We start from the raw sequence: 24,259 nt of genomic DNA, 5'->3' as shown, positions 1-24,259 counted from the left end.
TGAATTTCATCCGCATCCGACTTCTGGTTTCGAAATTATAGGGTAAAGTGTGTTTAAAATTTCAAACCGTCATTTAGTGTGACGATGCAAAACAAAGAAATTTTTTTATTACCTTGACATAACTGTTTACAAATTGAAAAAGTTATGTTAGTTTATACTCAGAGAAAGTTTATGTTTTATTCAAGTTTAAAAAAATTAAAGGGAATCTTCTAGTGTTTTTTTTAATGTAAGTAATTTGTCTAACCCATAACAGTAACAAAATAAGCAATGATACCTACATAAATCATCGCTATGATCGGTAGCATTTATGGCATTAATTTCATGCACGTAGCTCTGGTTTTCATTTGCGTTTAATCCACTTTAGTTGCGCATCGATCGATTGCGAATAGTAGCAATTCTGTCAGGGGGTGTAAAAATAATCATTCTAATGTTAGTTTAAGCACATTAAAACAGTATGGAACGATTGCAAAAGCTTAACAAGATCTATGATACTTTGAGGTTCTCATTAAGATGACTAGTAGATAAGGGAAAAACACAAATGACTGAACAAGGTTCGTTGAGAAACCTCAGCGGACTACCTTATTCCGGCACTAATAATGAGACCTAGAGCGATAGTGGAAAGGTCATCTAATAAACAATTAGCTTTGTTGGTGATGGAAGAAGTGGAGCATTTCAACAGTAACATTCTCGTTCAAAAGATCAGTTGTTGCACACAGTGGTACCGGATAACAGCTTGTAGATAACTTGTAGAAATGTGGATAATTCTGTTAGGATTCTTGGTCGTGCTGTGTGTGGTTCAATATATAAGTTTTCGAAAGAAGTATGCGTTTTCAAAAGACATTCCGTGTGTGGAAATGAACTATCCACTGATCGGTTGTGGACATCTGTTTATTGGTAAAGGTACTGCCAAGCGGTTTTGGAATATTGTCAAACTCTTCAAACGGAAGGATAAATTGTTCAAATTCTGGATGGGTCCCAAATTGATCCTCGCAACAAGTCATCCGGATGTTGCACAGCAAATTCTCACAGAATCGGTCTGGCTGGATAAACCATTTCTCTACGATTTTTTCGAAATGAGCCACGGATTGTTCGGAGCAAAATGTGAATATATTTTTTTCTTAACATGAAACGTGATCAGTATGAGAATTTGTGTTTATTTCGTACAGATCAAATGTGGAAGGGTCAGCGAAAGGCGTTGAGTTCCTCGTTCAACTTGAGAATACTTCAAAGCTTCATACCGATATTTACCAACTGCTCTAAAAAATTAGTCGAAAGACTTGGTACATTTCCGGAAGGAGCAACAGTTAACATAATGGAGCACGTTGAAAGATTTGCGATGGAGATGGTGCTTGAGACGACACTAGGGCTAGATATCAGCGTACTCGAAGAGGCGGACTCACTGATTGTCAAAATTGAACGGTAATTTTTTTATTATTTTTACGTTTCGTCTTTGACTCATCAGTGCAGAGCAGTTCAAATTTAACTGCTTAGTGCTAAACTCGGCAGTTCAATTTGAACCGCTAAGCAGACGTAAAGATTCTGCTACTTACAGAACACTTTTTGTTTTGCAACGAAGAGCAATGTCTTTTCTGACGTCCCGAACGAAAACGTGTTTTCGACTATTTCTGGCCGATGCAGGTTTGGTCATTTAGGGGTTAGCCAAATTTTGTGCTAGGGCACATAACCGTTTTTATTATTTTTACGTTTCGTCTTTGACTCATTAGTGCAGAGTAGTTCAAATTGAACTGCTTAGTGCTAAACTCGGCAGTTCAATTTGAACCGCTAAGCAGACGTAAAGTTTCTGATACTTACAGAACACTTTTTGTTTTGCAACGAAGTGCAATGTCTTTTCTGACGTCCCTTCGTTGCAAAACAAAAAGTGTTCTGTAAGTAGCAGAAACTTTACGTCTATTTAGCGGTTCAAATTGAACTGCCGAGTTTAGCACTAAGCAGTTCAATTTGAACTGATCTGCACTGATGAGTCAAAGACGAAACGTAAAAATGATAAAAACGGTTATGTGCCCTAGCACAAAATTTGGCTAACCCCTAAATGATTTTTTTTAACTTATTTTAATTATGTGGATCGAAGGTGTTGGTTCTTAATTGCAGTTAGTTGATCACGTAAATCATTTTCAATGTCATTATTTTTTGCTACATTTGTAATATTTTGACATTTCAAGGGGCATAACACAGTGGGGTATTATATCTACGACAAATGGAAAAAAAAATGAGAATGAAGTCAAAAATGGAAAAATGTGTTCTGTAACATTTTTTTTTTTTTCAATTAGAGAGGCTTTAACATTAATGTCATTCGCCTCTTCGGGCCAGAAAAACTTTCTGACCCTATGTGCGGGGTTGGGAATCGAACCCAGGCGGGCTGCGTGAAAGGCATCGACTTACCCATCACGCTATACCCGTCCCCAAGGTTCTGTATCATTAAATTTTCAATTCTCGTAGCAATGAAAGAACGAACTAAAATTCTTCAAAATTGAACTTTGGCTCTTAACATTAAAGGACAACCAAGCAACGATCCATGGTTCATCCTTGCTGCCGCTCTAATTCGGCAACTGTGGTTTGTGTAGCCTGAGCTAGTGATGGGCGAACGCCATTTCACTCAGCACTAAAATATTGGCCTTTTAAGGGCAGTTCGACACATAGATTGCGTTGATGTTCAAACGATGTTGTTTGAATTTGAATAATCGAAGAATATTCTGTTGGAATAGGGGAAAAAACAGACTAGGTATCGCAGCCCTGGTAAGGTGGCATACCGAAATAAAACAAACACCAAGAAAAACAAAAAAAGAAATACAGTATGGATAAATCGGCAACCGACACGGCAACGTTTAAAGGAATCTGATTGGAAACTCGTTACTTGGAACCTGCGCGAGACAGCCTTTTTGCTCGAGAGCTGCGAAAGGTTATTGTAGAGGTTGCGGCTTTTCAAGAAGTTCGATGGTGTGGCACTGGCGAGCGAGAATTCCGCGCAGTTAACCCAACTGCGGATACTTCTTTCAAGTACCACATCTACTACAGTGGCGGCGAGAAATCACAAAGCGGAGTTGGTTTTGTGGTACTTGGTAAGCAACAGCGACGGATCATCAGGTGGACACCGGTGGACGAACGTATCTGTGTGTTGAGGATGAAGGGCAAATTTTTCAACTACAATTTAATAAACGCATACGCACCAACCAACGACAAACCCGACGATGTGAAAGACTATGAGCATCTAGACAAGACCTACGATGAGTGCCCTAAACACGACGTTAAAATCATCATCGGGGATGTAAACGCCCAGTTCGGTAGAGAAGAATTCTTTCGCCCAGTTATTGGTAAGGAAAGCCTCCACTCATCTACCAACGACAACGGCCTATTTTGCGCGTAGGGACACGGAAAGTCCAAAATCAGCATTTTGGCGAAAAAATTAGTTGATTTTCTGATTTTATTTAGTTATATTTTGAGACAACAAAAAAAATCTTACTTTTGCTAATTTAGATTTTTTAATTCTAATTCCCTGTCATTTCTTAGCTAAGGCACACTTCATATCCATTCAACTAATTTTTTAGTTGAATTAGAAAAAAAAAACAGAAGTAAAACGTTGTTTTCAACCAACATAAACGGTTGAATTGGTTTCTGCAATATGCAGCTATATGGCGCTCTGTCACTGAAAAAAAAACGTTGACACCGTAATGACTACTAGTCACTAGATGGCACACTATTACCGTAAAAATTTCAGTCGCGGTTATCTTTTCTATATTGGCAGGTGAAGAAAAAGACATAAGCGAAACATAAACTTCTTTTTGAAAATTTTTCTTCTAAATCGCATTTTTCTTCATTCGACTTCTCGAAATCGACTCTAACACTGAAAACTTTGAGCATTCGGAAAACAAAAACCGAATACAAGTAGTACACCAGACGGCGTAGCCCAGAAGGTTGGAAGATACAAAAAATATCATTTGATATATAAAATTAGAGTGCAACATTCGAAACTCACTTCACTGTTCCACGTAAAAACATTATTACGCATAATCGCTTCAAATGCGCACAAATTCTGAATAAATACACTTTCCACTAACAGTTTACGTCATTTTTACATATCGGCTTAGAAATTTATTATCGTCACACATGCGAAAAACATCTAAACAATTTTCAAGTAGTTTCAACAAGGCTGTCCCTTTTAGCTTTTTAATGGATTGTTTTGCTTTGACACTTCTCATGAGTTTTTGGCTAATAAACTTGTTAATAAAGCCAATTTCATTTTTGTTTTCTACGTGCTGTCCTTCAGTAATGATGGTGATAGATAAATAGAAACAAATTTTCTGATTTTAATAACAAAATTAGTTGTCAATGAGAATTTCGTTTTGAATTGAAACATTGCTGGTTTGTGTCCAGAATATTCGCCAACTAAACACATTCTCTAAAAATAAGAGTTTTTTTCAGCAAAGTAAATTCTCAATTTGAACTGATTTTATAGTTATTTTGGAAATTTTGTTGTTAAAATCAACTAATTCGAAAACAAGTATTACGAATTAGGCGCAGAGCTAATTTCGGTCGTTCCGGGGATATTCGTAAACATACCTGCAGACACCCAAATGGTGAAATATGCTCCCAAATCGACCATGTTTTGATAGACGGCCGACATTTGTCCGATTTTATCGATGTTAGGACTTTTCGAGGGCCAAACATAGATTCCGATCACTATCTGGCGGTATGCAAGCTTCGAGCACGAATGTCCAGCGTCAAAGGTCCCAAACGGGAGAAAGCCATGCGTCTGAACATACAACGGCTTTCGAGTTCGACTGTATCTGAAGAATACACCCGAATACTCGACTAACGAATCGAACAACGACATAACGACGACGAAGGCTTGAACGCTGTGTGCACCGGCGTAAGAAACGTTAACAGAATGAAAGAGTGCTTGCAGAGGCACAGAACTCTTTCGCTAGAAACGACGCTCGGATGTTCTATAAAACGGTCAACAGCATGAGAAAAATGAGTACACCCGTACCAGTTATGATAAAGTTTATGATGGCTACCAGGTGGAAAAGGCACTTCGAACGACTATTGAATGCACAATCAACGGAAGAGAGCATGAATAGAATGAGGATTGAGGATGATGGACAAACTGTGGACCCACCAACGCTAGACGAAATACGAAAAGCGGTTAGATAGCTTAAACATGGAAAGACCGCTGGGAAGGACGGCATCCCGGCTGAACTTCTCAAAGTCGAAAGCGAGCGCACTCCACCTAGTAATTGGAATGATCTGGGAAGGAGAGGAAATGCCTTCGGACTGGCTGGATGGTATCGTATGCCCTATCTACAAAAAGGGTCACCGACTTGTTTGTAAAAGCTATCGAGGCATAACACTCCTCAATACCGCCTACAAGGTACATTCTAAGGTTCTGTTCGGCAGACTGCGTCCATTGGCAGAATCCTTTGTCGGCGAATACCAATGCGGCTTTCGGGAAGGACGTCCAACGACGGACGAGATATTCACTTTGCGAAAAATTCTCGATAAGTTTCGGGAGTACAACTTGCGGACTCATCATCTGTTTGCAGATTTCAAAGCTGCGTACGACTCAGTGAAACGTAACGAATTGTGGCAGATCATGTCAAGATAGCTGGTACGACATCCGATGCTTTCGTGACGTTAGATGGATTGAAACAGGGCGACGCTCTCTCAAACCTGTTGTTCAATATAGCGCTCGATGGTGCCATACGAAGATCCGGCGTGCAAAGAAACGGTACCATTATCAATAAGTCTCACATGCTTCTTGGTTTTGCGGACGACATTGATATTATTGGTGTGGATCGAAGAGCTGTGGAAGAGGCTTTTGTGCCCTTCAAGAAAGAAGCTGCGATAATAGGGTTGACGATGAACTCTACCAAGACTAAGGCTGGTTGGTAGAGAAAGGAGTAAACGGTGTACGATCCGAGGTGGAGATAGATGGGGTACAATACGAGGTTGTTGACGACTTCATATATCTTGTAACACTAGTGACATGCGATAATGATATTAATCGCGAGGTAAAAAGACCTGTTGCAACAGCTAATAGGGCTTTCCACGGGCTCCGTAACCAGCTGAATTCTCGTAGCTTGCATACACGCACCAAACCTGCTCTATACAAGTTGTTGATACTACCTGTTGTTCTATACGGCTACGAAGCATGGTCGTTGAAGGAAACAGATGTTCGATTACTCGGCGTATTTGAGAAAAATCCTGCGCTCAATACTCGGCGGCAAAGAAGAGAACATCGGCCGCTCATGGCAACTCTGGTGGATGGGAATACAGGTGAGACAGTGTCATAAGATTCTGATGCAATGCGTTGATTGTACAATAATTTGATGTACAAATGGTCTCTCAGTGGGTTCTAACATTTGACGTGCGCTCAGCGCTCATTTGCTGATTGTTCGACACTGCGATGTTGAGGCGAAAGCCCATCACCTTACCGTAGCCCTCTGCGAGTTTCAAAGGGACTTGAGTTTATCTCCGATACTAGAACAACGTACATCACTCGATCCATCGCGCATTTTTAATAAGTCGTTTGAGCATGGTATATTCCCGACAATCTGGAAACAGTATTTTATGTTTCCAGGTTTTTAAAAGTGGCAATCGCCTGAATGTTCTATTTGAGTTAGTAGTTAGCGCTTCCATACCTTATGATCAAAAAAGAACCGGAATTTTTATTTTAAAATTCCCGCGCTTGTCCAATCGGTAAACTTTTATTCTCTCAACGTTGGCAACACTTTTATACACATTCTGTCAAATTTTGACGCATATCATACGATTAGTTTTTGTTTGGCGTCTATACAAAGAAGTTGAAAAATTTTTGTGTGGCGATTTTTATAATGGATGAAAATTTAGAACAACGTGCGTGCATCAAATTTGGTGTTGCAAATGGATTTAAGTATTCCGAAACGTTGAAAATGTTAGAAAAGGCCTTTGGTGAATCGTGTCTAGGAAAAACACAGGCATACGAGTGGTATAAACGCTTCAAAGGTGGTCGTACAAGCTTGGATCATGATGAGATCCCTGGCCGCCCAACAACATCTGTTACTGAAGAAAACATTGAATCGGCGAAGCAAATCGTGTTGCAAAATCGTTCTGTACCGATTAGAGAGATTGTTGTGTTGTTGGGCATCTCTTATGGATCAGCCGAACACATTTTAACTGATGTTTTGGGTTTGAATCGCGTTGCTTCTCGGCTGGTGCCAAAAAACTGAATTTCAGCGTTGATTGTGTCGCAGTTTTTGGCCAAAAACTCAATCAATATCATCAACCAAGCACCGTATTCTCCAGATATGGCCCCGTGTGATTTGTTTATCTTCCCCAGACAAAAATTGCCATTGAGAGGAACGCGTTTTGAGACCATAGAGACCATTAAAGAGAATTCACTGCGTGAACTACCTTCGGCGGCCTATAAAACTTGTATGGAAAATTGGATCAAGCGTTGGCATGCATGTATTGCCGCTGGAGGAGAGTACTTTGAAGGCGATAATAAAGAAATTTATTAAAAATTTAAATTTTGCGTTTTTCAATAAAATTCCGGTTCTTTTTTGATCATAAGGTATTATTTCAAACGAAGACATACATATCTACCTACCAGCATGGTTTTCTGCCTGGACGATCAGTGAATACGAACCTACTGGATTTTACATCGACATGTATTACGCGGATCGAAAAAAAGTCACAATTTGATGCAATCTACACCGATCTAAATGCTACATTTGATCGAATAGATACGAATAGATACTGGAATACTAACAGCAAAATTGTCTCGATTAGGGGCTTCGAGAACGTTTGTAAAATGGTTGAGCTCTTATCTATGCGACAGAGTACTACGTTGGCTACGCTACTACTCTTGGCTCTTGTCCTTCTTCTCCGTTCACGAATAAATCGGGTGTTCCTCAGGGCAGTAACCTTGGTCCACTACTGTTTGTGCTGTTCTTCAACAATGCTGCTTTACTACTTGGCGTCGGATGCAGATTGGTTTACGCTGATGACTTGAAGCTGTCTCCATCTTCAGCAGCTCCTATGTATTTTCGTAGATTGGTATTGATGAAACTTTTCAATAATCAGTACCGTGAAATGTCAAGTTATAACTTTTCATCGTGAAATAAATCCAACAGTATTCGACTATCAAAATTGATGGACAAACGCTTGATAGAATTTGTCAATGATCTCGGGGTGTTCTGTTGGATGCTAAACTCACCTTTAATCTACACCGATCAACTCTAATTTCCAAAGCAACGCGGCAACTCGGATTTATTGCAAAAATTAGTCGGGACTTCAAGGGTCCGTATTGTTTGAAAGCATTGTATTGCTCATTGGTGCGTCCACTAGTTGAAAACACGTATTTTATTTGGAGTCCTTACCAGTGCGGTAGAATTTCATTTTCAATCGAATAATATAAGATGAAAATGAAATTTATGGCCACCGACCGTCAGCATATCCCTACTAATTCATTTGACTTTTGCTGCCATTTTCAAGTGAAGCTCCCGGAATTCACCATCAGTTGAATAATCGTACCTAGTCATTTGACGTTTTGCTTGCACAGTTTCGAGTGCCAAGTAGTGTAGCTCTTTCATTGCCTCCGCTCTTGGTAGTAAGCAGATTCGAACGAATAGAATTATAAATGGAGTAAAGTATTAAAAATGAAAACTGAAGGAGGAAACAATTAATTTATGTGTATTCTGTGATTGATATTTCAGCTATCTAATTTGTCTTTCATCTATTATCTTGAACCAATTCGAATGTTTACATGAACCTCATTTGAAGGCCGCTTTCACACTATTGAAAGAGATATTTTGTTACTTCAAGAGATCAACTGACGGTGGTTAAACTGAGCCTCGATTGAAGAGAAACGAGTGATGAACTGAATGCTGCCCGTTCGGGCCGTGAGCAAACATTGTGTGTGTCAGAGAGTGAAGTTTGTTGCAGTAGAGAGATCGTCAATGTGTTCCACATTCAGTTTCAATTGAATTGAATGAAGTTTCACTGCACTGGTCCTTACCAACTGGTTTGGAATTTACGAATAGAACGTGTACAAAAAAGATTTATTTGATTTGCTTTGCGGGACCTTCCCTGGCGGAACCCACTGGATCTCCCACCGTATCCTGACCGTTGTCGCCTGATTGAACTGGAAACACTAGAGCGACGTAGAAAGATACAGCGAGCGTTACTTGTGGCTAAAGTAATCAACGGCGATATTGACTCTCCAAAGATCTTATCTCTTTTCGACTTCCGTGCTTCTCACGACCTCTACGCTCGACTAGTCCATTTCAAGCAACGTTCCATCGTACTACATTCGAGCATGTATCCGAGCATTTTCTAAAGTTGAGCATCTATTCGAATTTGGGAAACAATTGCATAAAAATTATCAAGTGTTTCTTTTTTTTAAATTGACCGTTTGTACCTTTTTCCTTTCATTCAGACTATTATTTGTCAGATGAATTATTTTAACAAATAAACAATATTTTGCTTCGGCCCAAGAATTTATCTTAGATAAAAAAGGAAAAACGTTGTATAACTATGCCAGTAAATGACGAGTGACCAGTAAATACCGGAAAACGACGTTTAAAGTCGTTTCGAAATAGAAGATGGTGATGGTGGACAATGGAAAATTTATTCATGGAAAAGCATTCACTCTATATAGTAAATTTGTTTACTGATACTAGTGTTATCTCTTTCCAGATATTTCTATTTAACTTCGCGGAGACTTTTGAGCGTGCACCACTATCTGGATGCCATCTACCATTGGTCTGGAGTTTATCGAGAGCTGCGTTCTCTTCTCAACTATCTGGACCGCGTGGTTCTCAGAGTATTGTTGTAACACAGATTGTTGTTAGAGATTGCAATTTCTACGATTTATTACAGATAGTTGGCGATGTTTCCGTTCGTCATGCCAATGTAGACGAAAAACCGATAGAAGCTGATGAGGAATTTAAAAAGCCACAAATATTCGTGGATGAGATGTTTACCAACAAGATGAGACAATTTACAGAGAGGGAAATAATCGATAACGTGTACACCATAATCGGAGCCGGAACGGATACATCCGCCACCGCAGTCGCCTACGCCTGTCTCTTGCTGGCATTATATCCGGATGTGCAGCAGAAGCTCTACGACGAGGTCATACAGGTCTATCCCTCAAGTGACCCAGAGTTTACGCTAGACTCGTTGAAAAATCTTGAGTACACGGAAATGGTTCTAAAAGAAGCCCTTCGATTATATCCTGTAGCGCCGATCATTATGCGCCAGAATCTTGATCAAACTCAGATCGACGGTTTGAAGGTGCCGATGGGAAATTTATTGGTGATTCACATATATAGCTTGCATCGCCGCGAGGATGTTTGGGGACCAGATGCCGCAAAGTTTGATCCGGAACGATTCTCTGCCGAAAGATCTAAAGCTAGGCATCCGTTCGCGTTTTTGGCATTCAGTGGCGGCTCTAGGAATTGTTTGGGTTTTTTTTTGTCGAAATGAAGAAAGAATTAGTTGAAATGAAGTATATTTTTTTCTACTTTCAGGTTTACGGTATGCCTACATCAGCATGAAGATAATGATGGCAGCAATGGTTAAGAAATTTCGATTTACGACTAAGCTACGCGAGGAGGACTTACGGTTCAAATTCGATGCGATTTTACGTCTCGAAAACGAGCATTTGGTTCAACTTGAGCGACGTTAGTTTTACACTTTTTTATGAATTATTGTGTCAATTAAACGAATCTGTAAATGGAAGTGACATAAACTAGTAAATTTGTTTGAGAGCTTTCCCGAAAAAGTTTTGTACATTCGTGGTCGTGTTTTTGGATAATTGATGAATGTGCATTATTTGACTATCTCAAAGGTTTCTGGGACGAAAAACAGTAAATCACGAGCCAGGAGCATGGCCAGTGTTGGGAAAATCATGACTAGAAAGAGTTCATTTCATTATCACTCGTGATAAAAGTTCATGAGAATTTCTAAAAAAAACTCAGTGACTGAAAAAATCACCCCGAGATTTTCTTTCATGAAACAAGCATCCACAAAAACTCTGAACCTCGAAGTTCATGAGTGATTTTTTCTGTCAGCAAAAGTTGATGACGAACTTCCCCCTACAAAAATATCGCTAAAGAGATAATCGTTCCCGATGATATTTTGATGCAGAATTTTCGCTACGCTTCAGTTCGATACCGAAGTGATTCGAGCAAAATTTACTTATTTATACCTTTATCAATTGGAAAAATCTCTACTGAATAAATTCGCAACTTCGCAACTGAGAAATATTTTCGATACTCGTAGGGTGGTCAATATGAACAGCTATATTTTGCCTCATTCCAAATAGTGCTTGTAGCGACGAAAGGCTGTTTTAATTCCAGCTAATTGACTGCAATTTTAGATTTTTTAGATTAGACCCAATAAAACGCTATTTAGCATGAATTATAGAAGTACCAGAAGCGCAGCAGTGTCAGCATGTTTCTAACACACAGCAAGTGCAGCATTCGAATGACGCATATGAATTGGCATAGCGATATCCTGCGCTTCTGTTACTTCTGTAGTTGTTGCTTTTATTGATGATATTCCTCATCCAGCATGGTATTGCCGAATTAATTTAAAATGCATCACCCCTATTGATCCACTTATCAAACATCCTACGTGCACTGAACATTTTCAGGAAGGTTCAGTTTTTGTTCAGCGGCGAATTTATTCATCATGTATTCTGCAATGGATTGAGATATAACGACTCTGAAAACTCATTTCCAAAAAAAAAATCTGTTCGAGAATCATATTAACACATAGATCAATAGGTCCCGAGACTAACAATGGAAACAACATTTTTTTTGCAAATTTTTTTTTATTCATCAACATAATCACCTTTTATGGTGATACAATGGTTCCAACGTTTTTCCAATTTTTCAATACCATGTTTATAAAAAATTTATCTTTCGCTTCAAAATAAGCTTCAGTTTCAGCGATGACCTCCTCATTTGAGCCGAATATTTTTCCCTGGACCATTTTTTTAAGATCAGCAAAGAGCCAGTAGTCACTGGGGGCTAAATCTGGCGAGTATGGGGGGTGGAGAAGCAGATCAAAGCCCAATTCGTTCAATTTCGCCATTGTTTTCATCGACTTGTGGCAGGGTGCATTTTGTTCCATCGAAAGCAATCGCGGCACCCACTTGGAAAAAACCTTTTTCATGCTCAATTTTTCATGAAGGATAGTAAATACACTTCCATATGATATCTGTGTCATCCCAGCAATCTCACGGAGCTTCACTTTACGATCTTTCATTATAATTTTTGTCACTTCACTCACATTTTCCGGTGTAACGGCTTCCACAGGTCTACCCGAGCGTTCCGCGTCATTTGTGTCGGTACGACCACTTTTAAACTCGGCGAACCACCGACAAATCGTTGCTTTTGATGGACAAGAGTCCGGATAACATTTTCCAATCCATTGTTTCGCTTGCACGGTGTTTTTACCCATTAAAAAACAATGTTTTATCAAAACACGAAACTCCATTTTTTAAACAAACTACAAAACGACTTTACTCCAACCTCGATAACTCAGCTGTTTCTGGTAGGATCGACTTAAAATTTTGACCCGTTTCAAGCAAAGGTTAGTACTCTAGAAAGACGTGGTTACTGGTTTACTACGAGCGCCATCTCTGCTTTAGTCTCGAAGGGTTAGTCGATACCATTCCTGCAGCCCATCTAGGATCGATCCCCAACCCCGAAAATAGGGTCTGAGTTTTTCTGGGTCAAACAGTCAAATCACCTTAAGGCTAAAACCTCTACAATTGAAACAAACAAAAATATCCGATGCTCTTTATCACTCTATCGGGGAGTCGTCGACTCGATAATATCTTGATTTGGTATCTCTTCACTTTTTTTTGCGCCAGCGTTCAGGCACCTACCCAGGACTTCGTTTCTGTAGGGGCCCTCAGATGCAAAAATTGTTACTGAATATTTCGTATGTACATAATTTTCGGTACGCCGTTTAACAGACGGTGTTTTTAACAGACACTTTTAACTTTTCTACTAGAACTATCATCATAAAAAAAAATAAATAAAATTTGTTACTGTAAACGAGAGGAAGTTATTGTATTACATTTCTTAACGTTTAACTTAACGTTTCTGTCGCACATGTCTAAGCGGCCATTTTTAGGGCACACCAATTCACAAGACTTGTGATAATGTGATAGATTTTGGGAAGTGGGCCGAGATAGTTCCCTTACTTCGATTCGTGGAGAATAAAAAACATCTTCTAAATTTGTAGGTCATATTAGTTGTATTGTAGGCCATACAAACTTACTTTGGCTTGTACTTTTTTCGGTTCCAGGTTCCGAAAGTAGCGGTTAAAAATTTCTAAAAGAAACTCTCATCGATTTCTCTGAGATGACTTCAAGTTCGGGAACAGATAATAGTTCGAGTAAGCCAAAGCTTTTAACCATGTGCAGCGCCTTCAGCAAATTTTTCTTTGAATTTGCCAGTATTATTGAAAAGTAGGAAGTTGTGAAGGAAACTCGTCAAGCGAACCCTCATATCAGCGTAACCGCAACCTTGTTATAGAAACTTTGTTATAGAAGCATGGACATTTCCGAGCTAGTCAGCGCAACGATGTTGTAGAAACAAAGTTATTTTCCCGAACACTAGTCACTGCCACTGGCATAGTGACAGTGGTCTCGGCATTTTGGTAGAACTTCGGGAGGAAGTCGGATGAATTTTCGCCTTGAAACCGCAAGCTCAGCTTGTACTAATATCTTCGGGCTTCACCCGAAGTAAAAGTTAGGAGTTTAAAAACCCATAGTTGGAAAGAATTAACAGTTAGTAGTTTTAGATAGTTCGCGGAAAATATCCGTAAGTCTCAGACGTCGACTCGTAGGCAGTCAGTGAGTGTTCTAGAGAATCCGCGAAAGGTAAACGCAAGTCACGTCCAACATGATTGTAGCCGGCCATCAGGGTTGACGCATGCAACGTTGAGATTTACTGTCATCTCGAAAAAAAAATTGACTTGAGAAAATTTTGATTTTTAATTATCTGAAACGTCGATATCTCGAAGTTTTTTCAGGAATATTGAAAGCTGTAAAAATCCAGTCTACAACATCAGAGAATTTGATAAGTCCAGCGCCTAGTTCATTCTTTGATGGATTTTCAGGAACGCTTGGGGAATTTGAGGAAGTGGTGGGAATTCCTTTTCGGAATTGAGTTTTCCGAGACCAGGATTGCCTTTCTCATATAGAAAGGTGATGCAATCAGTTGAAAAACCGACTAGTGAACTAGTAGTGTCATATACCATTCGACTCAGTTCATCGAGCTAAGCAATGTGTGTGTGTGTGGCGAAACAAAAAACGTAAAAACATTTCTAAACTGGTCTAAAATCTACACAAATTGATAGTCATTATCAGTAGGCAACTAAACAAACCGATTCCGGCTATCCTGGTTCCCGGTATCCGGTTCCGGAACTACCGGAAATAGTGGTCATACATACCAAAATGGATCTCACTCACTTTTCTCAGCAATGGTTTGACCGGTTTCCACAAACTTGGATCCAAATGAAAGGTGTTCCGGTCCCATACGGAATTACTGAATTTCATCTGGATCCGACTTCCGGTTCCGGAGTTATAGAGTAAAGTGTTCAATATTGTACACTGTCACTTAAACCGGCGAAACAGAAAACGTAAAAACATTTCTAAATTGATCTAAAATCTACACAAATTGATAGTCATTATCAGCAGGCAATTAAATAAACCGATTCCGGCTATCCTGGTTCCCGGTATCCGGTTCCGGAACTACCGGAAATAGTGGTCATACATACCAAAATGGATCTCACTCACTTTTCTCAGCAATGGTTTGACCGGTTTCCACAAACTTGGATCCAAATGAAAGGTGTTCCGGTCCCATACGGAATTACTGAATTTCATCTGGATCCGAATTCCGGTTCCGGAGTTGGAGGGTAAAGTGTGTTCAATATTGAACACCGTCACTTAAAATATTTTTGGATGCAACAAACATTTAAATCGTAATTTAGAGTGCGTACTAGTAGAGTTTGTATGTCATGTTATTTGGTGGCCGTTTGAACCGACTTTGATTATACCGGTTCACGGGTTCCAGTGCCGAAAGTGCATATTATAGTGAACCCACTTCGTTTTCTTAAGGATGACCTACGCAATCGAAGCACTGTTTTATTCTGTATGTTATACTAGTTCATGCACAAACAATCTTTTTTTTTAAATCGAAGAGAAGTTTTTTGAAAAGAATACCACAATATTGTATGTACATGAGAAAGGCATCATTACACCACTAGGTGGATTAAAACAGGTTTTGTCCCGGTGGTTTGACACGATTCACGCTGGCTGTGATTTTTCGAATCCCTTCGAAAGACACCTTCGAACCCTTATTAGTAAGTTTATGAGAGGATTTATTTATTCTTATCCTACAGCTATCAGGGACTGCCAAAGATGGACCTTCTAAAGCGTCATCAGAATTGCTCTCGTTAGTTAACAAGCTCTTAAGCATCTTGGTAAAGCAACGCTTGGAATGTTCCTTCAGCGAACTCTCCATCCTATCTCCGCGCAGTTTGTAAGCGAGACATGCAATCTCATTATGTTATAAATATGATTCCGAATCAGAAGCAAACATTCAGATTTTATTAAGATTATAACAATTCCAGATATTATATTGAGGGCCGTTATATTTCAGGTAAAATTATACTAGAGAATTGAGAAAAAGAGTTCAAACACTTTTGTCGATCAGGTTTTTGACTTTCAACCCGAAAAATACTATGCTTCAATAAAGAGCATTAACAAACATATTTTCCAATTTCACATACCTGAAGATGCTTTTGAAAACAATAATTTGTTATTTGATTTTGAAAAGACGAAAAAAATAAATTTGAGAACGTTCCTAAGTAATTCCTACTTAAACTGTGCAAAGTTTTTATTCAAATAATAATTTTAAATCGAAAATAAAATGTTTTTTAAGATGATTTTGCGCTTTTTCTCCTTCGAACAAAGAAGGGTAAGCCAAAAGCTTCAAAATTCGAGTCATAAATATTTGGTAAAGTGATATGGCGTTCGACTCAGTTCATTGAATTCATTGTTTCCTCAGAGATGATTTTCATAAGCTTGGAGTCAAATTAATGCTTGAATTCTTTAACTTTATCGGTGACCGATTGTTTCAAAAAAAAAAAAAAAAAAACGGAGTGAGAAGTGTTAAAAATTTCAAAACGTCTTCAAAAGTGACGCTGCAATAAACGAAAAACAAAATCTAAACTGGGCTCTAATCAGAATCTAAACTCAGCTCAATACTTTTTCGATGTCTAGGAGCTTTAGTTGTAGATTGAAAATAGCGACTTTAGTTTTACCGGACCCCGGATATACTGGAAATAGAGAAAGAAAAACCCTTCTTAATCCACCTAGTGGTGTGATAATGCCTTTCTCTTCTTTCATAACAGTCTCATGAAAATATATTTCATACTTTTATTAAATAATTTTGGATACTAATTTTGACACCAATTGATTCAGATTGATTCGAGTAGTTCACAAAAGCATGCTTCAGTGTTTATGTCACACAGTCAGCATCATTTTTTCAAACTAGTGCTTGACATTTGCGTTGCCTATTTGTATGAGAACAGTGATGCTAATCTAAAAAAAGCCTTCTTAGTCCACTTAGTGGAATTTTCATATATCTTTAAAAATCACCATAGAGGGGAGTACATGAAATTTTCGAAATCGAAAAATAAATTTTGATGCCAAATGGCTTAGAATTGCATGAAACGTCGAGATTTAGTGTCATCTCGAAAAAATTTTTTTTTGAAAAAATCGACTTTTTGGGACTTAGAAAAAATATGAAAATTTTTCTAAGTCCCAGAAAGTTGATTTTTTCAAAAAAATTTTTTTTGAGATGACACTAAATTTCGATGTTTTATGCAGTTTTAAGAGTTTTGCCATCAAAACAAATTTTCGAGTTTGGAAATTTCATGTACTCCCCCCTATGGTGCTTTTTCAAGATCGAAAATTGTCAAACCTTTACCACCGGGCAGCACCCCTTAAGCATGTCCGATTTAGGTCAAATTTTGCATGAAGGCTTTTTTCGAGGTGCTCAAACTTTTGAGCACTAGAACTCAACGGAAATAGAGGTGATATCAAAATTTTGGCACCCTTATATATATAAGAGCGGTAAAAATCAACGTGTTTTATCGGTTACGTCACTTATACAATCATATCTCCGGAACCAAAAGTCACAGCCATTTGATCTTCGAACTTGATCAATGGCCCGACAGTAGCTTTCAAACGAGCCCAAGTTTGTTCAAATCGGTTCAGCCATCTCTGAGAAAATTGAGCGCGTTCAAATATCTTCGAAAAGTGCACACACACACATACACACACAGACATTTTCCGATCTCGACGAACTGAGTCGAATGGTATATAACACTATGGGTCTCCGAGGCTCCGTTCGAAAGTCGGTTTTTCCAGCAATTCTAATACCTTTCTATAGAGAAAGGCAAAAATTCTTAAAAAACTCGTATGGATTTATCTTTAGTTCCTGCTGTTCTTTATACTATGTTAATCTGATGATTCTTTACGTAGTTGTGATGGGTCAAGGATATTGATTTTAAATTTTAGATTACACGGAACGACCGAAATTAGCTCTGCGCCTAATTCGTATTAGTGTTTTTGAATTAGTTGATTTTAACAACAAAATTTCCAAAATAACTATAAAATTAGTTAAAATTGAGAATTTATTTGCTGAAAAAAACTCTTATTTTTAGAGAATGTGTTTAGTTGGCGAATATTCTGGACACAAACCAGCAATATTTCAATCCAACACGAAATTCTCATTGACAACTAATTTTGTTTTTAAAATCAGAAAATTTGTTTCTATTTATCTATCACCAGTTTATTAGTCACAAAATTCATGAGAAGTGTCAAAACAAAACAATCCAATAAAAAGCTAAAAGGGACAGTCTTGTTGAAACTGCTTGCAAATTGTTTAGATGTTTTACGCATGTGTCACGATATATCCATATATAAATTTCTAAACTGGTACGTAAAAATGACGTAAACTGTTAGTGGAAAGTGTATTTATTCAGAATTTGTGCGCATTTGAAGCGATTGTACGTAATAATGTTTTTACGCGGAACAGTGAATTGAGTTTCGAATGTTGCTCTCTAATGTCAAATGATGTTTTTTTTATATCTTCCAACCTTCCGGGCCACGCCGTTCGATGTACTACTTGTATTCGGTTTTTATTTTCCGAATGCTCAAAGTTTTCAGTGAGAGAGTCGATTTCGTGAAGTCGAATGAAGAAAACAGCGATTTAGAAGAAAAATGTTCAAAAAGAAGTTTATGTTTCGCTTATATCTTTTTCTCCAATACAACATCGTATTTATACCTGCCAATATAGAAAAGACAACCGCGACTGACATTTTTTTCGGTAGTAGTGTGCCATCTAGTGGCTAGTAGTCATTACGGTGTTAGCGTTATTTCGGTGACAGAGCGCCATATAGCTGCAAATGGCAGAAACCAACTCAACCATTTATGTTGGTTGAAAACAACGTTTTATTTCTCTAATTCAACTAAAAAATTAGTTGAATGGATATGTAGTGTGCCTTAGCTAAGAAATGACAATTGGTGAATTCAACTAAAAATATAGCCATTTCAACAAATATTTTATTATTATCAAGGGATTTAGAATTAAAAAATCTAAATTAGCAAAAGTAAGATTTTTTTAGTTGTCTCAAAAAATAACTAACTAAAATCAGAAAATCAACTAATTTTTTCTCCAAAATGCTGATATCGGTCTTTCCGTGTAATATTATTCTCTATTTGTGATATGCCGATTTTGTAGAGATGCATATTTGATGCTTATCACTCCCATTCATAAATTCTTAACATGTACACTCAGAAGGTAACAAGGGTTTTGCTAATAAGATAGCTGTTTTACTCAACCTTTGATTGTATTAGATTTGTGGATTGAATCTAAATAAAAAGCTTTGCTAATATTACATTGAAAAATGATCACTGGTGGCGCTGATGATATCATGTCCTAAAGCAAACTAAAGTAATATCGAATCACTTTCACAATTTCAAAACCAGTACATACGAAATAAGTTGATTAGGTCATCAATTAATAAGATCTACGAGTTGCAGATCATTGCATGAACATTTTTACATTCATGAATCAGACAAAAACGGTTTATCGCACCTTCGATTTAAAAAGTTCAATCTATTCTTATCTGATAAATTTATGATAGTCTCATTTCGTAGTATCTTGATTACTTCCAATCCGGAACCGTGAGCTGGGGTTTAAAATTTGCAATATTAAGTTTAAGGCAATTATGAGTACCCGCATTATGAGACCTTCCATTTGAATCATTTTTCAGTGAGTAAATCTAGGTAGATATCAAACAATCAAACCGGAATAAAAGTTCAATTTCGATGCTGTTTGAACATTACTTGCGGGGCTTCTGGCAGCGGATGTCGCCAACTAATCTGAATAATAGGCTTTTTTTTCTCAAGAATTTTTATTCTAATCTAAATTTAAGAAATTCGATTCAGCCATCTCCAAGAAAATGAAGTGCACATTTCAATCAAATATGCCCGCTAATCGACATACATACACGTACAGACAATTCACTACTTCAACTGAACGAGCGAACTAATTCTTGGTACAAAAAAGAAAAAAAAACTGAAAAACTGTCATTCATTAGTAAACTTCCTCATATTCTGTAAGGTAGTAAGAAATTTGTTTCACTGAATTTAGTCATTTCCGTTCATTTATTACTATTCTTCAGTACCAAAAAAAGCTTGCTCATAGTTCTTAAATAGCCCCTTTGTCATGCATATGCCGTTTGGAAGGAAACGACGAAAGAGGTGGGGAGCAATATAGACTTACACTAGTTATTATATGATGCCAATATATCCTGCTATCCTCAGTGGGTTCTCATGTCCCAATGCAATCGTAGCGTATGTTAGCAACTCAAAACTTCCCGGTTCGAAACCACAAGTCGCGTAACTGCATAACTTTTTTTTTATGGCTAATCAAAACGCCAAAAGGTATGCAATTTCATCTACGTGGCGAATAAATTTTTAGATTTGCACGGTAAAGCCTTTCCCCCCAAAAAATGGGTAGTAATAGCTGAAAGTCGTACTAAATTTGTAACAAATTTAGATGTAATATTGATATTTACATATCAAGGTTTGTAGCAATTTTGATACCACCTAGGTTAAATTGAGTTATAATTTCTGATATTTTAACTATTTACGAGACCAAGATTATGACTAATATAGATAGAAAAAACGAAACAACCCCAGATACAATTTTGTTCTCCCTTGTTGATCGAGAATTGCTACAATTTATTACATGAGGCACAAAAAAAAAAAGAACAGGCAGACGAACCCGGTCCAAAAGGACGTAATTGAGCAAAGCCGAGCCGGTGAAGGTCACACGATACGAGACTGAGTCTGACTTTGTTCCATCCCCGGCGATCGATACTGAATGCAATCGCTTGTAGTCCAGTATCTTGACGTTCTTAAGTGCGGGGTTCTTAAAACAGCCCTCTCCGTACTAGAGAACGTCCTCGCAAGTCAAACTCGAATCGGCGACCACACCGTCGATTTCCACTTCGCGAGCTAGCACGTAGTTTTAAACAAGCTTATTAGCCATGCTTTGAGCTGGTGAACAGGACTCTGGGCTTGTCTAGACGGATTTTTTTATAGTATTGTATCGCGAAGTCAGGTCCTGTGATATTTGTAAAATATTCTATTCGATTTGGTCCGGAAAAGGACTGCGTAAGGCCGGGTGGGAATGCGAGCCTATTAGGATAATTTTTAATCCTAGTCTTGGTGATTTTGGAACCAGTTTCCATTCCACCATCATCATCGGCAGGAGGATTAATGTCAAGATGGTTTAATTTGTCACGGAATTGTATCCGTGCAGATACGGAAAAGGATCGTTTGGGGACAAAATATTATAGTAAATCGAAAGACGAAAGTGAGTAAAGAATGTAATACTTAGTTTATAATTCTAAAACAAGAGTAGTCACCAAGGTCTGACCTTCGTGGATCGGCGAATCACTGTTTGCAAATAAAACTCCTTGGGGAAAAAGCACAAACCGATTAACAGCGCTTTTCACTAGCAACTTATGGCAAGTCTATTTTGTTATAGAAACTTGCACTGAAAATTGCACTATCAATTAGTCGATGACCGAAGTGTTGCTTCTCTGTTACCCGTCGACCCGCATCACCCACCTTCAATTGTTCCGGTGCCAATGCTTCAATAAGAATATACTAGCACTAGATTTCAGTTGCTGTTCAAACTGATATCGTGTAACAGGTTGAAGATAAGTTGTCAAAATGTGGATAATTCTGTTGAGTTTTTTGGTCGTTTTGTGTGTGATTCAGTATATAAATTTTCAAAAGAAATATGCATTTGCAAAAGACATTCCGTGTGCGGAAACGAACTATCCACTGATCGGTTGTGGACATCTGTTTATTGGTAAAAGCAATGTTAAGCGATTTGGGAATATGACAAAACTTTTCAACCGGAAAGGAAAATTGTTTAAATTTTGGTTGGGTCCTAAAATGGTCCTTGGAACAAGTGATCCGAATGTTTTACAGCAAATCCTTACAGAAACGGTCTGGTTAGATAAACCATTTCCTTATAAATTTTTCGAAGTAAATTACGGGTTGTTTGGAGCAAAATGTGAATATATTGCACTTTAATAATACAGCTGAAGATCATTGACTGAGTTCTACAATTTTGCACAGATCATGTTTGGAAGGGTCAGCGGAAGGCGTTGAATTCCACGTTCAATTTGAAAGTACTTCAAAGCTTCATACCGATATTCATCAACTGCTCTAAAAAATTGGTGGAAAGACTGGATGCGTTTTCGGAAGGAGCAACCATTAGTTTATCAGAGCATGTGAAACGATTTGCGCTAGAGATGGTAATTAGGACGACAATGGGGCTCGATATTAGCGTACTCGAAGACAATGACTCATATGTTTCAAAAGTTGAACGGTAATTCATTTGCATTTTGAAACTAATTCTTCCAGGTGATTCGTATATTCGTATATTTGAATATTGACAAGGTTGTCAAAAGATGTTTCGCTTAGGAATTAAATAGACGAAGATTATTTCGATGAATGAAAATAAATGAAATATTTTCTTAAACAGGTATTCACTGCACCAAGGAAGTTAATTTTCTCAAGATTCAAAGTTTCAGAGTAAAGAAATAGCTAAATATGTTTTATTATAAGCATTCGGATACAAAAACTTCCGGTCAGTTTATGCATTATGGACCGAAAATTACACGTCTTTCAAGAGCATGACAAATTTTGATTCTTTCGACTGTATATTAGTGTTCTAGAATGTTTCAAGTAGATCTTCAGTATGGCCAACCATTTGGTTTTCATCGGAAGGAAAGGTGAATTCGACTCAAGATTGATGTTCCATGAGAATATTCTCACTAGACCGTGACACAGTGATCCCAATCATATCGAAACACGTGATTTTTAATTTGTGCTTCAGGGGTTGATTTTTAAGCTTTCGTGTCTTTAGAAGAATTTCTGTTTAGAATAGTTATATTCTAAAGAATCGTTATATTCTAATTCTGTTTAGAATAGAATTGAAAAGATTTTCCTAGAGATAGACGATGTTTTCCATATTTTCTTTAAAGAGTCGGGTTAATGAATACTGTATGTTAGGGTGCTGTGCTGAAAAGTGTGTTTTTATACTATTTTAAGTGAGTTTAAGTTGTGACTACTAATTTTTGTAATAGTGTTTTGATCATACTTTCAAACATTGTTCAAATTTGTTCCACATTTTCGAGATTTTGTTACTAGAATATGCAGTATTTTGTAATTAATTTATCCACACACTTTTTAATTTGTGAACTTAAAAATATGACAAAAATATGTATTTTTTGTATCTAAAATATAATAGTAAAACATTTGATAATTCCAAAAATTCATTGGAAAATGTTATGATGGGAAAACCTAATTTTGGGGGTATCCAATAAACAATGCATCACATCTCGACACTGAAGCATTTTAAAATGTTTATGTCTTGGGCATGTTATCTTGTCGATTTTGTTTTTTTTAGTTGGTTTAACGTAATAATCGATAAATCGTTAAAAACAAGTGTGGTTTGATTTTCCGTAACAATCTGTCTCTGGTACTGAAAGGTACTGATTATTAAACAGCCCTCATAGGCAGGGTTGTCACATATACAGATTAATCCGTATTTTACAGATTTTTCAGATGAATTTGTGACCAAAATTTTGTATATACAGATGTTCTTTTAATCAGAATACAGCTTTGTTAGCACGAATTGAAACTTGAATAATGATGGAGTTAAAATATATTAAATAATGGTACTGTTTTTTCACGAAGTAAATCCATTACCAAGATTTTGAGTTAGTTCTAAAAAGAGTATAAAACTTACCTAAATGAGAATATCAAGGACGGTAACCACTACCTTTTTTCGAGGTCTTTTAGGTGAATTAATGACAACTTTGAATATATTAAAAGAAGCGGACTATTCCAAACAGAAATTTTTCTGAAGACCTGTACGCTTCAGAATCAACCCTTTAAGCAAGCATTCGTAACCGAATGTTCGAAGTGAACACACGCGTTTTTCTTACAATCGACATCGGCAAAACGAAGGTGCCTATCACAGCAAAGGCTGTAGTATAGGCATTACACCGTAGTGATAAAAACCCGACGGGGTTTTGGTTGGGTACGGGTAACAATTTTTATTTTCAATCAGGTACGGGTCGGGTACGGGTGAAAAATTTTACTGCTCCCTCGGGTACGGGTAATTTTTTTTCTGATCGATTACCCGACCATCTGTACTTCACATAAATATGTTTACACGTTGACGAGAATTTTTTATTGCAAATCAGTTCTTGCGAAAAGTAAACAATTAGATTCAAGGGGTTTTGACATTCGCGCCTAGGACCAGACCTGACAACTGGCATCTTTTTCCAGAAAAATATTTCTTTTCTTCATTTAAAAAAAAACCGATCACATCATAGTTACGTGAAAAGTTATGTGAATATTTCCCACCCTACTTTTTTATAACATATTTGATAATACACACTGCCTTAACTCTAAGATGTTGCGGTCAGACTCTACTTTTCACGTAGGTTTTAATGGACTGCCATTTTAAAGCTGTTTAATGCACAGTCCAGTAAAAATTATTTGATTCATATATAAAATGTAGTGTAGTACTCATATCACATTCAGATACCAGAAACTATTATTTTAAAT

The 24,259-nt window shown here is 37.6% G+C and overlaps 2 protein-coding genes across 3 annotated transcripts in view; both read left to right on the top strand.

The window, feature by feature from the left end:
- Positions 1 to 634: 634 nt before the first annotated feature.
- On the top strand, positions 635 to 10,761 carry LOC131432172 (cytochrome P450 4V2-like). 2 transcript variants are annotated; one of them, XM_058598286.1, is made up of 5 exons: positions 635 to 1,101; positions 1,167 to 1,419; positions 9,694 to 9,820; positions 9,877 to 10,459; positions 10,530 to 10,761. In XM_058598286.1, the coding sequence occupies exons 1-5, from the start codon at positions 753 to 755 to the stop codon at positions 10,685 to 10,687; spliced, it is 1,470 nt and encodes a 489-aa protein (XP_058454269.1). In that variant the 5' UTR covers positions 635 to 752; the 3' UTR covers positions 10,688 to 10,761. The 2 variants fall into 2 exon arrangements, with proteins under 2 accessions (XP_058454269.1, XP_058454268.1); XM_058598285.1 differs by having other exon boundaries at positions 643 to 1,101; positions 9,877 to 10,465; positions 10,530 to 10,760.
- A 10,579-nt stretch (positions 10,762 to 21,340) lies between these two features.
- The window catches only part of LOC131428638 (uncharacterized), a 74,229-nt gene continuing 71,310 nt past the window's right edge, over positions 21,341 to 24,259 (top strand). The window contains exons 1-2 of the mRNA XM_058592684.1: positions 21,341 to 21,689; positions 21,755 to 22,007. Of these exons, the coding sequence (XP_058448667.1) occupies positions 21,341 to 21,689; positions 21,755 to 22,007 (602 nt within the window). The remainder of the gene's footprint in view (positions 21,690 to 21,754; positions 22,008 to 24,259) is intronic.

The sequence above is a fragment of the Malaya genurostris genome, chromosome 2, assembly GCF_030247185.1.
Source record: "Malaya genurostris strain Urasoe2022 chromosome 2, Malgen_1.1, whole genome shotgun sequence".
Taxonomy (NCBI): Eukaryota; Metazoa; Arthropoda; class Insecta; order Diptera; family Culicidae; genus Malaya; species Malaya genurostris.
This window is presented reverse-complemented; position numbering and strand designations above follow the sequence as displayed.